At 39.3% G+C, this 15,297-nt stretch overlaps 1 protein-coding gene and 1 long non-coding RNA gene across 2 annotated transcripts in view; one reads left to right on the top strand and one right to left on the bottom strand.

Moving 5' to 3' along the window:
- Positions 1–15,297, top strand: part of LOC119247188 (uncharacterized) — a 65,730-nt gene that overhangs the window by 7,980 nt on the left and 42,453 nt on the right. The window lies entirely within an intron of this gene.
- LRGUK (leucine rich repeats and guanylate kinase domain containing) overlaps positions 13,213–15,297 on the bottom strand; it is a 92,523-nt gene continuing 90,438 nt past the window's right edge. Inside the window, exon 20 of the mRNA XM_037513418.2 lies at positions 13,213–13,780. Within this exon, the coding sequence (XP_037369315.1) occupies positions 13,650–13,780 (131 nt within the window). The 3' untranslated portion in view covers positions 13,213–13,649. The remainder of the gene's footprint in view (positions 13,781–15,297) is intronic.

Raw genomic sequence — 15,297 nt, 5'->3', positions numbered from 1 at the left:
GTGTCGCTCTTGGGTCTGCCCTTCCTGTGCTCTGTGCACTCAGACACAGTGGTCTCTGATACCCTTCTGGTTGCACTTGGGACCAGCCTTGCCAGTAGCTTGTACACACACACAGGAGGGAGAAGACAGAGGGCGGGCCCCCTGGCACTGGCTTCTCAACAGTCTTGACTTGGTGAAAATATCCACACCCATAGGGAAGTGGTCCTGAAGGGGTGGGGGTGAGGGGCTGGCAGGCTGCCCACTTCCTCTCCATCTCCTTCTGATTGTGTATTGCTGTGTTTATCTGTGATTTCATTCTTTTTTTAAAGTTTATTAAGTGATGCTAGAAATCAGTGAGCTTTGAATCAGTGCCTTTACTAGATTTTATTTTTTTAGAAGATTTATTTATTTATGCATATGAGAGCTGGGGTACAGGCCAGAGGTGCGGGGGGTGAGAGGATTCACCAGAGACAGAGTGGGGAGCAGAACAGGCAGACAACCAAAAGCACTGCTGAGGGGAGTAGCGGGTGAGTCAGGAGAGGTCTGCTGTGCCATGTTAGTTGCTCCCTGGCCCACTGGGGATTGAACTCATGCTGCACAGGCTGCGGACAGCTGCGTCTTAACCACTTGTGCCACCAGGGAGGCCCCTGTGATTTCATTCTTTTCCCTGCTGACAAAAGGAGGTTCCTGGCACCTGTGCTTCTTGTGGTTCTTTTCCTATTATGAGGTTTGGGAAAGGTGGTCCATGCAAGGATTGGCCCTCGCAGGGCTTCGTGTTAAAGCAGGAGAGCTGTATTTCTGCTGAACACCTTCCCTGAAGGAGCCCAACCAGCAGGCATAATAACTCTTTGATTGCCAGAAATTCAGGGGGATCCAGTCCATCTCGCCAAACAGACCTTGGCTGCCCCTGTGGAAAAACTGGTCTCGTTCAGTAATTATTCCTACCATATTTTATGGAATCTAAGAAGTAACAGATTGTAGCATGCACCCTCATTTTATATTCCACCAAGAAAGAAAAACAACGCTGCCAATTCAACAATGGCATGCCATTCATTTTTAAAGGTGCCCGGATTTCAAAGATATTAAAATGTGAAAAATGTCTCTTAGAATCAATAAAGCACTTTTGTTCCCCGTCGCGCTCCCCCCTTCAGTTTTCACATGTTACCTCATTCTCTTCCAAGAAGCACCACAGGGGGGGCGCCCTGCAGGTTTTTGTGCAACCAGATTTATTATTTCTCCTTCTCCACCCCACTCCCAGTAGTGCCCAGGGACAGACGCGTCCATCAGTCTGTCCCTGACTGCACCTAACAGTTGAAGTAACTGAGAGTCAAGGAAACTGCCCAAAGCAAACTCCTAGCGGTTGACAGAATCAGGATTGTAACTCAGGAACTCCGCCGCATCTATCTCGACAGCTAATCATTCTGTGAGAGTGTGCTAGGGTCTCTCAAAAATTGCTTTGGGCAGGAGGTGGAGGGGAGGCAGGAATTAGGATTTTGTGTTCTACTTTAAACTGAAGAACAATACAAGAAATGACTGTGTCAAACTCAAGACTAGTTAATACCTGTGGCCCACAGGTTCAGAGAGCGCCCCCTACAGGAGAACTGAGAAATGGCTGGAGTCGGGCAGCTCTTTCCCTTAAGGTCACTGCGAATCTTGAAACTGGGGGACTGTTTCTACTTCCGTCCTCGCTGTGGCTACAGTGAAGCTAAATTCTGGTGCCAGAATTAGATTTTGCACGTTACATATTAAATGCCATCTTTTCTTCTCTTTGCCTGATTTTTAAAAAATATTTATGCATGCAAGAGCTGGGGTGTCAGCCAGAGGTGAGGGGGGTGAGAGGATTCACCAGAGACAGAACAGGGAGCAGAACAGTTGGATTGACAGAGATGACACTGCTGAGGGGAGCAGCGGGCAAGGCAGAGGTTTGCTGCGCCATGTGGGTTAGCTTCCTGGGCAGGGGATCGAACTCATGCTACAGTGGCTGCCCATGTGCTGAGACTTAACCCCTTGCACCACCAGGGAGGCCCCTGCCTGATGTTTTATTTGATTAATTGAATGAACTTGGACTTTGTATATGAAGTATCATCTTTTTCTCTTTGCCCCAGTAGCCTTTCTGTTTTATTTAATCGATTGTACCACAGTAAGTGTCATCAAACCTTTTTGGAATATAGTGGTATGTTATACATACACACATATGTGCATCCTTATGAACGTCTGGAAACTTAGTGTTTTCAGATGTCAGGTCAATGTGGCATATATTGGCAGCTACCTATCTGCCTTCCCATTTGATGAAATAAGAAAGACAGAGCTCTTATAAAACCGAGTAAGTGCAGAAAGAAAGAAAACTACAGTTTAAAAAAAGTTTAGTTGCCCCTCACTGCTTTCTCTTCATAGAACACAGAAACCAAGCTTTCTCCATTACAAAGAGAACAATTTTTCTGAAAAGGTCTTCCCCCACCCCCCTCACTTTCCCTTCAGGCTCTTAGAATTTTAGGATTTTTAGAATTTGTGCAAAAGCAATCATATTTTAAAAAGATCATAAATACTGAAGTTGCTGGAAAGTCCAGAAAGAAATAAAATAGTCTAACCATTAATATAAAGTCAAAACAGTCTTTAAAGACTTATTGGCCAAAAAGAGGGGTGAGGTTATTTAGTTTAGTCTATAATTCCTAATTAAATTCGCAGTTATGGGAATGGGAAAGTCAGGGAGAAATCAAAACATTTTTGAATTCCATGATGTACATCAGAGAAAGGAAAAATAGACCTTCCAAATCACATGCAAAGTGACTATAATCACTATAAATGAGAAGCTATAAAAGTGAAAGCCATAAAATATCAAGTGAAACAAAAAATAACCTCAGCTCACAAAATATAAGACAAAATGATAGAAATGCGGTTGACTTTCATTACTATTACAAAAGAAATACAATTAATTTTGCCTCGAAATGGAAATAAGAGACTTGGGCTGAGCTAACAAACAGCCAAGGAGAAATAAGATTAAAAGGATAAAATAAAATGTATCAGGCAAACAAAGTAGAGGTGGCGCTGATACTTTCAAAGGAAAGTTAAACACAAAATAATTCAATGCAACAAAATAGGACTTCTTATACTAAAACAAGGTGAAATAATTATGACTTAGTAGTCTTGAGTATTTATTAAATGATCAAAATTTACATAGCAAAAAATGTTTTGATATGTGAGACAGAAACAGAACTATAATGACATATTAAAATACCAATATTATTTATCACAGAACAAGTTGATAAAATATGAAAATATACCTAGGTAGTCAATCCCTCTGATCTTTAAAAATTGAGTGCAGGCCAAGGCATAAAGAACATTAATAGTTTATAAGATACAAATTACATGAGCTCTATTTTCATTCATTATAACTCATCAAAATCAGAACTTAAACTCAAAAAAAAAAAAACCCCAAATGATGATAAACATTTTATCATCAAACTGTCTAATCTGGTGACCACTGGTTACCTCAAAAGTGGCTATTTACATGTAAATTAATTAAGAGTAAATAAAATTTAAAACCCAGTGCCTGTTACACTAAGCACATTTTATATACTCTACACCTGGAGCTAACAGTTGCCATATTGGATGATGTAGATATTTTTGTGTTTTCCATCACAGAAAGCCATATTGAGCTGCAGTGCTTTGAGGAAATAGAATTCGTGAGCCCACATACACACACAGTGCATCAGAGAACAGGAGTTAAAAACTTCTGTATTTAAAAGAAATGCAGACCAGTGATATAGTGGGATGAATACTGACAACAAATGGGAACAAACATTTAAGACATAAACCTAACAAAACTATAAAACACAACCATTCCAGAATAAAAATGTAACAAAGACATTAAGCCAACAATTTATAAGGACATATTAACAAAAAATAAATGAGAAATCTTAAACCTAATCAAAAAATAATTTTTCAGTTATTCAAATGAGTCATGATAAAAATTATGCTAATGAGTGTGTGAAATATTCATTACTGAATACCAATAATAAAAAACATTTGGCAAAATTGTTCTAAAAAACCCTCACTCAGCTCTCTAGGAGCTGTGGTACTCAACTGGGCTACACATTGAAATCTTTCCAGGGATTTTAAGAAAAGGTCTCTTTCACAGTGCCTGAACCCCCATCCCACAGATCTTTCTTCAGTTGGCTTGGCATGAAACCAGGGCGCTGGTATTTTTCAAGACTATGGAGAAACTATGTGCAGACTGGTTGAGTATCATTACTCTAGAGTCATAATATCAGGGTCTGAGATACAAGAGAAAGTCTATTTGATTGTGGGACTTTAAATGCAGGACACTTCATGACCACTGCTGGGCTTCCCATATAAAGTTCTTCCTGGCAGCTGGTTCTGTGAATTATGGTATAGTCATGTGTTGGGAACTTGTCAAGGAAAGAAGGCTGAGTGGTTGTCAAAGCATAGAGGGGCTCAGACAAACCCTTGCTCCAGAACGGCATGAGGGAGCAATGGGTTTTTGTCTTGTGAAGAGAACCAAAGTTAGATTTAAAAGGGCTGGCACATCTGGAGTGGCCAGGGTAATGATGGTAATGCAGAAGCAGCTATGGGCATGGGCTCTGGAAAGCGGGCAGGACCCATGGCTTTCTCAGTAATGCGGGGACCCAATGCCCCACCCCCCACCCAGATGTCTTAAAATTGTAACTCTTGGAAATCAGGTACAGTCACAGATGAAAAAGCAAGAGGAGAAACAAAAGACTGTCCTGAATTCATGGAAAAGTAAGATTAAGTTTCTTTCACTTTGGATATGGACTTAAAATTAAGTTTGTGGCCACTATTTGTACTCATTACACATACATTATCTAGCTTAATCATCCCAAGGACTGAAGAGGCAATCCTGCTGTTCCCCTAGTTTTATAGATGATAGTGCTGTGATTCAGAAAGTCATTTACATTTCTAATACTTTTTGCTTCGTAGACTGTGATGTTCTATGACTCAATTTATAAGGGTTCATGACTTATTCTTTACAAGCGGGATTCACCTGGTTTAATAAAAGGGTGTTTTATGTATCATTTGATGATTTTTTTTTTATTGAAGTATAATTGACATACAACATGACCACAGTTTCAGGCACACTGTAGCTAGTATTGTAGCCTCAGTCCTCAGAGAGAGAGTTCCAACAGATCCTCTCCCCTTTGTAGATGTTTCAGCATGGGTTCATGTGTCTCTTTCACGTATGCTACTTTTGTTCTGGGCCCAAGGATGTGAGTCTATACATTTATTCTGTAAGAGCAAATTCTCCCTTCTTTATTACCTCTTAGGCCTCATGGATCTCCTTGATGCAAGCCTTATTAGTTTTAAAAGATAGATGTTTTATAGGGGGTGTCTCTCTGGAGAACCTGATGTGGGGCATGAACCCCCCTCCTCAGGCAGAAGCTCTGTATTTGCAACCTTCTTCCCAATTGAGATCGCCACATTGAGTGTGTATTTGGGGGGATTCCTGGTGGGACCACTGCTATCTCTGCCTCTCCTACCCATTTGGTTTGGTCTTTTGTCCCTGGTGGAGGAGCTCTTCGGCTCTTGTTCAAGGAGAATTGTTCCATGTAAGCTGTATATTTAGTTTGCCTGTGGGAGGAGGTGAGCCCAGGAACCTCATATGCCACCATCTTGAACTGCCTCCTGTTACCTTATGATTTTTGTCTTGTCCTTTTACTCTGTGTGGTGATAATATTGTGACCTCAGCTTGATTTTCACTTCTGTTGGTTCTTTTAATGTTTCTGTAAATAATGTTTTATGTTACATTATTTTTCCTATATTCAGCAGGTGATCTGCTCAGGGAGATGAAAGAGGGAAGAAAGGGAGGAAGATGAATTAGATGAAGCTCTCTATCCAAAGAAGTTTATTTGCCAAAAAATAAAAGAATTAATAACCATATATGTAATAGTGAAGTAATAGAAATATCTTTTTTTTTAAAGATTTATTTATTTATGCATACACGAGCTGGGGCACAGGCCAGTGATGTGGGGGGTTGGGGGGGTGAGAGGATCCACCAGAATCAGAGCGGGGAACAGAACAGGCAGACTGACTGAAATATACTGCTGAGGGGAGCAGCGGGCGATCGAGACAGGAGAGGTCTGCTGCGCCATGTGGGTTTCTCCCTGGCCAGCCGGGTATGGAACTTGTGCTGCAGAGGCTGTGGATTGCTTCATAGTGTGGTGCTTAACCCCTTGCACCACCAGGGAGGTCCGAAATATATTAAATCACAAGTGAGACAAGTATGCCCACTCTTATTCCTTCTACTGAACATTGTATTCAGGTTCTTTCCAGGACTGTTCAAAAAAAATCAGAAATTTAATACAAATAAAAAATAATAGTGATAGAGGGGAAGCTGTCATTTTTGATAGTGGAAATCTTGACATAATTGACAAATGTTAGAATTAATGCACATGATCTCTAGAAATTAACTGCATTCTTTATACCAGTCACAGGAAACATAAACTTGAATATTCCACTTGCAATAATAAAAATAAAAGGTACGTAGGAATAAACCTAATGATACATATATGCCTTTTATGAAGAAAATTATATATCATTAAAGGAATCAAAGAAAAACCTACACAAATGAAGCAAGTAATAGATAGGGAGAGTCATATAATGGAGACCATTCCTCCTCCCAAATTTATTAATATCATTTGGATCAATTTCTTTTTCTTTTTTTAAGATTTTATTTATTTATACAAGCACTAGTACAGTCAGAAGGGCGGGAGGGTGAGAGAATTCACCAGAGCGGGGAACAGAACAGGCAGATTGACGAAATACACTGCTGAGGGGAGCAGCGGGCGGCAGGAGAGGTCTGCCGCCATGTGGGACCCTCACCTGGTGGCCGGGGATCGAACCGCTGCTGCAGAGGCTGCGGGCAGCTTTGCAATCCAGCGCTCAACCACTGCGCCACCGAGAAGGCCCCATTTTGATCAATTTCAAGCAAGGCATCTGTAGTTTGAAAAGCAAATTCAAAAATTACTTGGAAAAGCAAAAATACAAACAGCCAATATAATTTTGTAGAAAATCGAAGTATACATGTTGTTCTGCCATGTTGTGAGTTTTATAGATGTATAGTGAATAGTATAGCAGATAAAACTTATAGAGAACCCAGAGGCAGATCCAAGCTTTTATGAAAATAAAACGAGAGGGGCCTCCCCGGTGGCGCAGAGGGTTGAGTGCTCCCCTGTGAAGCTGTCCACAGCCTCTGCAGCACGGGTTTGATTCCCGGCAGGCCAGGAAGAAACCCACATGGCATGGCAGAACTTTCCTGCCTCGCCTGCTGCTCCCCCCAGCAGTGTATTTCGTCAGTCTGCCTGTTCTGCTCCCTGCTCTGTTTCTGGTGAATCCTCTTACCCTCCCGCGCCTCTGACCTGTACTCTGGTTCTTGTATAAATAAATCTTTAAAAAAAAAAAAAAATGAGAGAGGAAAGTGATGGAAAAATTGGGAAAAATTCTACCTCCCCCGCCACCCCTGCCCCACAAAATTATATTCAGGGTAGATTTGTAGACTTAAATTATAAAATAAAACTTTAAAAAAGTACAATAAATTCTCGAAGACTATGCTTAAGACAGTGAGATAGGGCAGGAATTCATAAGATAGAAAAAGTCCATCCCATAGACAAAAAAGATTGACAAATTTAGACATCATAAAAACTTTCATTCATTAAAAAATAGCATTGAAATTGTGTAAGAGCAAATTATAGCCTTGGAAAAAGATATCTGTAACACACATAATTAATGAAGAATTAATAACCAGAATATTAAATCCTGCAAATTTATCAGAAAAAGATAACCCAGTTTAAAATAAGGCAAGACATATAAGTAAGCAATTAACAGAAAAGGAGGAATAAATGGCCAATAAACTTATAAAATGTTCAACTTCACTAGTAATTGGAGAAATTCAAATGAATTTACATGACCATCCATTGGATTAGCAATAAAAAGACTTGATTCTGTGGGAATTCTCTAATATGAGGTAGAGGATATGTTAAAACAACAAATATAGGAAAATCTGATAAAGACTTGTATATACCTACAACACAGCAATTCAACTGCTAGAAAATATTTTTAGATGTATTATTTGCAGTAGCAAAAAAAAAAAAAAAAAGATGGAAACAAATTCAGCAACCATTAACGGAAAAGTAGATCTATTAAGATATGGGATATTATATAGCACTGGGGAAAATTTAAAACAACACAATCTACATGAATTAATCCCACAAATAGAATGTTTAGGGAAAAGTTAATTCATGAACATATATAACATATAGTTTAAAAGAATCATGAGCAAAAGTATACATTGTTTAGGGCTAGATACATATGTACTAAAGTCTGTTAGGTGAAGGGAGGTCTCTAGTCCCAGATATTTATCATGAATGGGTGTTGGACTTTGTCAGATGCTTTTCTTTATCAATCGACATCATCTGATTTTTCTTGTTTAGGTTATTTTTGGTGAATTACATTATATTAGTTGATTTAAAACTATTGAACCAACCTTACATCTCTGTGTTAAACTCACTTGGTGTATAGTTTTATATATTCTTGAATTTTAATTACTAATATTTTGTTAAGGATCTTTGCATCTACCTTCATGAGGCCAGGGTAATCATAAATTAAGTTGGAAAGTGTTCCTTTCTTTCCTATTTTCTGGAAGAGAATGTATAGAATTAGCATGACTTCTATAAATGTTTGGTAAAATTTTCCAATGAAAACATCTGTACCTGGAGATTTCTTTTTTTAGAAATCAATTATGAATTATTTAATTCAAGTTATTATTCAAATGCTATCTCCCATAATAGCTGAGAGTGATAGTTGAGGTTTTTTTTTTTTTTTTTTGACGAATTGGTCCATTTCACTTAAGTTTCCAAATTTACATATGTAGAATTGTTTGTAGTATTCTTTTATTATCCTTTTGATGTCTGCAGAGTTTATGGTTTCATCACATTTTATTTCTAATATTGGTAATTTGTCTTTTCTCATTTTTCTTTGGTTCACCAGAGAGAAGCTGTGAATTGTACTGATTTTTTCCAAAGAACCAACTTTTTTTGTTTTTTCTGTTTTTATTTTCAATGATTTCTGCTCTTTATTATTTGCTTCTGATTACTTTGGGTTTATTTTGTTTTTCTAGGTTCTTAAAGTAGGAATTTACTGACTTTAGAATACTCTTTTCTAACATATTTAGTGGCATAAATTTCCATTTGAGCACTGTGGTAACTGCATTTTGATGTATATTTTCATTTTTGTTCAGTGTGAAGTATTATTTAACTCCTTTGAGACATTCTTATAGATCCATTGATTATTTAGGAATGTGTTTTGCTTCCTGATGCTTGGAGATTTTACTGTTATCTTTTTGCTGTTAACTTCAAGTTTGAGTTTATTATGTCAGAAAAGAAACTTTGTATGATTTCAGTTCTCATAAATTTATTAAGGAGTCCTTTATGGTCCAGGAGATGATCTATCCTGTTAAATGTTCCATGAACACTTGAAAAGAATTTTTATGGGGCTGTCATTGCATGGGCAATGCAATTAAAGTCTATTGGTTGATGAGGTTGCTGAAGTCTTCTGTTTTTGTTTCATTGATTATGAAGAAAGGAGTGTTGAGATCTCTACTATAATTAAATTATAAATCTGTCCATTTCTTCTGTCAGTTCTATCAGTTTTGGTTTCACATATCTTGCAGCTTTGTTATTTAGTGCATACATGGTTAATCTTGTTAGGTCTTCTTGGGGAACTGACCCTTTTATTCTTATGTAATAGACCTCTGCCTCTGGTAATTTTTTTTTCTATGAAGCTTCCCTTATTTGATCTCTTTTTTAAAAAATATTTTATAATATTTCTTACATCATTTTTCATTTTTGCACAATGTATGCATTTTCATTTTGGTTATATTCCCCATACAATTGCACTCCCCCTTATTTTGTCTCTAATCCTTCCTCTCCTCTCCCCACCCCCACCCCCCACTGTAGTGTGTCTCCGGTTTATAGTTGCTTGTTGATCTTGATTTTTACTTTGTATTAGTCTTTTTCCTGGTCCCTTATGAAGGTTTTCTAAATTCCTGCTATGAGTGAGACCATCTGGTATTTTTCTTTTTCCTTCTGACTTATTTCACTGAGCATGATCCCTTCTAGCTCCATCCATGTTGCTGCAAACAACAACATGTTTATCGTTTTTGATTGCTGAGTAATATTCCATTGTGTATATGTACCACATCTTCTTGATCCAGTCATCTATTTTTGGGCATTTGGGTTGTTTCCATAGCTTAGCTATTGTAAATAGTGCTGCTATAAACATAGGGGTGCAGGTTCTCTTTGGAGTTGACGTTTCTGTGTAAAGATAGAGCTTCCATATGATCCAGCAATTCCACTCCTAGGTATTTACCCTTATTTGATCTTAATACCACCGCTCCTGATTTCTTTTGATTGATGTTTGCGTAATACATGCACTTTTTCATCCTCTTTCAACCTGTCTACATTGTTAAATTTCAAGTGGTTGTCTTATAGGCAGTATGTAAGTAAGTCATTTTTTAGATCCATTCTGCTAATCTCTGCCTGTTACTTGGTATATTTAGACCACTTACTGCAATGCAATTATAGATAGGTTAAGCAACTTTTGGCTGCCTTTGAGGCTTCATTTTTTCATTCTGTTTCTTTTTTTCTGCCTTCATTGTATTACTTGAACATTTTTTAATTCCATTTTTATTTGCCCATAAGATTCTTGAGAGCATCTCGCAAAGTAGCTTTTTAAAGAGATGTTCTAGGTACTACAATCATATATAACCTAACATAGCCTACAGGTCTAGATAGTTTAAGTTTGAGTGAAATATAAAAGCCTTAACTCCTTTAAGACCTTTACTCTTGTTTATAATTACTTTAAATTATACATACCTTTTTATGTATATTGAGAAAACATAATTTTCATTCAACCATCAACATAAATTAGAAAACTCAAGATATGAAGGAACTATATTTATCCTTTCTTTTTCTTTCCATTGGTCTCTTTTCCCTTTTGACACTCCAGATTCCCCTTTTTTATATTTTTGTTCTGTTTCCAGAATTTTTTAGTCATTCTTCTTGATAGGTCTTCAGGCAAAATAATCTTAGTTTTTCTTCATTTGTTAATGACTTGATTTTCCCTTCATTCCCAAAGGACATTTTCACTGAGTACAGAATTCTGTATGATCTTGAATTTATAGGGGCTTGACTTTTGCCAAATTGAGGGGATTTTCAGTCATTATTTAAACACTTCTAAGCCCCAAACTCTTTTTTGCTCTCATTCTTGATCTCTAATGACATAAACATTGGCTCCTTTCATATAGTCCCACATGTCCCTAGAGCTGACTTTGTTTATCTTTTAGTCTGTTTTCTCTCTGATGTTCGGACTGGGTAATTCCAATTGCTGTGTTTTCAAATTCACCGATTTTTTCCCCCCTGTCCTCTTCATTTCACTGTTGAGTCTATACAGTAAATTTATAAATTTCAATTATCATACTCTTCTAAAATTTTCATTTGGTTCTTGCTTACATCTTCTATTTCTTTGCTAAGACTTTTTTCTTTGCTGAGGTTGTCTATCATTTTTCATGTTTCGATCATGTCCATAGTAGTTTTTTAATGGCAGCTACTTTAAGATGCTTGTCAGATAATTAAAAAATGAGAAAGTGAGAAATGATGCCTTATCCATACTGGGTGGGGTGGAAGCTTCCCGTCCCAGCCAGCCCTCCATTGATACCACCCCGGCTGAGAGAGGGAGAAGCACTACTTATTGCTCCCTACATGTCTGCAATTTGACACCACAAACTGATGTGTCAGTGGTGAAAGTCTTGGATCTCCCTAAAACCTTCTCGGACACAACTCTGAAGGGCAGGGGAAGAGGTCATTACTGCCAGGTGGGGATGGAAGTCCAAGTCCCTAGTTGGCTTCAATGACACTCTGGGAAAGGTTCTCATTGGCCAGAGAGCAAAAGTCCTGGCTCTCCATGAAATCTCTCTAACACAATCTCAGTAGGGAGGTGGGAAATCTTGTTAGAGTCAGAAATTGTAGATGCCTATACTGACAGGGGTGTGGAGAGAGAGGGTGGGGTCATAGTTTTATCGATGGCGCTTGGCTGGAGTAGGGCATTCTAAGAATTCTCCTGTCTTGTTACGCTGCCCTTTCCCCAATCCTTTGTCTAGAGAGAGCAGGCATTTCGTGGGCTTTTTTATTGTCTGTGCCCTTAGTACTGGATTGCAGCTTCTCCAACACCCAGCTCAGGATATTTTAGATAAGAAGAAAACTCAGGAAACTCACCACCAGGTCATTACTCAGTTTCCAAGGAAAGCCTTTTCTCCACATCTCAGTCTTATGTTTGCTTTCTATGTACTGCCTATAATTTAATTGTGCTTAGTGGGAGAAATAAAGAAATGTGCATATCTGTATTGTCTGAAATTGGAACTAATATGCTCATGTTTTCTTGCATGTCTAAAATATTTCAAAATAACTTTTAAAAGCATAAGGTGATGCTGGTGATGATTAGATTATTCTTGAGGATTCATGGGCACACAGTCACTCACTCTTTGTTCCTCGCTTTTCCAGAGAGCATGACCTCTCTTCTTGCTCAGTCTTGTCTTTCCTCCACGTTCTCCTCTACATTCCCCTCCCACCATCCCCAAGAAAAGAACTTTAACCAACTCCTATCAAGACTAGGTCTGGGTGGAAGAGAGGCACCAACGGCAAATTGTGTCATATCCAAATTTTTGTGTTAGACATGGGAAAAGAGTCTGCATAAGGGGGCTTGATATTTTAAGCGAAGTCATTAGAGGCTCTTTTGTTTAAAATATTCCACAATTAATACAGCACTGTGTGAAGGCTCCCGTTTGCAGTTGTCATGCACATCAGATGCAGAGAAGAGGCCACTTACCACCCCAAAGGGATGTATGTCAGGGTTTGAACAACCAGGGTAGGCTTACTGGCAGCTGGCTGCTGAATGCCAGTGGTGTAAACCTAGTCAATGTTTCTTTTGTTATGTTTGGCAAATGGCCGGGTGGTAAAACCACAAAATGATGAAAGTAGTTTAAAAACATTTCTAATGACAAGCCATCCATGACCAAAATTGGGTAAAGGGTGAAATAAAAGAAATATCTGATATGTTTACTCCCTCATATGGCTGAAAACAAGTTGAGAGCCATGAAAAATGACTTTAGTTCCCTTTAAGAGACATAGTCCATATCATGTCGGTCACAAGATGCTTTTATAATCAGAAAAAGAAAATATTTCAATCCCTGAGCATATACATTAATGTTATAAATGAACGCATTGAAATTTTAGGAACACAATACTGTTTGGATAGATCCAAAAACCACTATGCGTGTAGCAACACAGAGATCTTGGGAGATTTTTGTCATCTGACATTTCAGAGCAGGAGGCAGCTGGAAAAGTCATTCATAGCTATGGGGAAAACTGAAATTACATTCCTAAAAACTAAGAGTGACTTTAAAAAAGAAGCTATTCAGAGAATCACAAAAGAAATTGATTGAGTGAATTAAGCACATAGAACATTTCTTTGTAGGTAGTTGGTTGAGTGAGAAATGCCAGCATCCATGGCCCGGTAGGACAGAGGTGGCTGCAGTGATCAGAGAGAATCTTCCATGTTAAGAACAGATGCCAAACGCTGGTCTACTGGCGACAGTGAGGGATTGGAGGGAGGGTGGGCTTAGTGTTGAGACCGGAGTGACTGATGGGTGGCTCCGGGAGTCTTCTCTGTTGGCCAGGCCCTTTTCCAATGGGGCGGAACTGTTCGTGTAGTGCTGTAAGATATGAAGAAAAAACAGGCACTACAGATAGTCAGCCCATTGGTGCATTAGCACTGCAGGATGTAAGCACCAGAATAATATTTAGAATTCATTCATAATAAACTAGAAGGAATAAATAACACTAAGATAAGAAAACTAGGAACCAAGTTTCAAATTATCTCAAGTGTGAGGCTAGACAAGGCTTCGGTCTACAGCCTTGCCCAAGGACCAGAAGATTGCCAAAGCAAGCAGTTCCTCTACCCTGCTCATACCTGTAACAACAGCCTGTGTTATGCTCTTTCATCATCATCCATAAGCCGACTTGGCACTTGCACACATGCACCCCCACCCCCGAAGTCCTTCCTAGAGAAACCTCATCTAAGGAGGTTCGTCTCTTCACCCAGAATGGAAACGCCAAGGACGAACCGTGAAGGTAGTGTGGGAAGTAACAGGAGTTTAGAAGACAGAGACTTGAGTAGAAGGATGGTGGATGAGGAAGCAGAGTTCTCACTGGGGAGACAGCATTGTGGCTGACATTGAGAAAACGAGGCGGATGATTCTACAGGGAGTAAGAAAAGTGGAGTGAACTATAGGGTCAGAGAGATTCAATGTACTGGGCCAGCTGAAGAATCCAAAAATGTTAAAGGCAAAATGGACAAGAAGACTGGCCCATATCTTGACACAGTATCATGTTTTTTGTATTTATTTATGCAGGAAAATTGCAAAGAAGCTCACACCACAGGCCAAAGGGCATGCCTGGGCAAGAGCTAAAAGTCCTTCAGCCTGCACACCCATCCTGGGCTCAGAAAGGCCCTGGTGACTAGGGCCATCTTCCCCTGCACAGAGCCAGGCTGTAGGCCTGAAAGGGAGCTGCTTTTTCAAAATGTGTAATTATCATCAAAAGATCACAGGGCATATAAAAAAGCAGGAAAACATGATTTGTTCAAAGGAACAAAATAAACCTCCAGAAACCACCCCCGCAGAAAATTACCACCATCTTCTACAAATGTATAGTCATAATACTTATCAGGAACCTAGCAATTTACTTCTTATACTACCTCTCCTCGTTTGGTTCTATATTCGTACATATTGCATCATAATACACATGCACGTTACATTAATCTAGAGCAGTATACGACAGTACTAGATTGCTGTAGGACAGATCCTATTCCCAGGGCCAGACATTAACTGGTTGGTCCAACACTGTGTAGCCGGGTGATACTGGGGGTGGAACTCCTCCCCAGATCCCTGCCTCTGGTGGAAACACCCGCACTTCGCTCGGCCATTCTGTTTGGAAAGAAGCTTTTGACTCCAAGCCTCCTATTTAAGGGAGGATACAGGCATTGGGTAGGAAAGGTCTGGGAACACTGTCCTACGAGAAGCCACACATGTGATGACATTTTGTTCAGGGCTCCTGGGTGCCCTCAAGAGTGAGGTGGCAGGTATGGGCCTCCCCAGTGGCGCAGCGGTTGAGCGCTGGGTTGCGAAGCTGCCCGCAGCCTCTGCAGCACCGGTTCGATCCCCGGCTGCTC

This window comes from Talpa occidentalis, unplaced genomic scaffold (assembly GCF_014898055.3).
Source record: "Talpa occidentalis isolate TD23 unplaced genomic scaffold, MPIMG_talOcc4v2.1, whole genome shotgun sequence".
In the NCBI taxonomy this organism is placed as follows: domain Eukaryota; kingdom Metazoa; phylum Chordata; class Mammalia; order Eulipotyphla; family Talpidae; genus Talpa; species Talpa occidentalis.
Note: the sequence above shows the minus strand (reverse complement) of the source record. Positions and strands in the feature narration are given on the sequence as shown.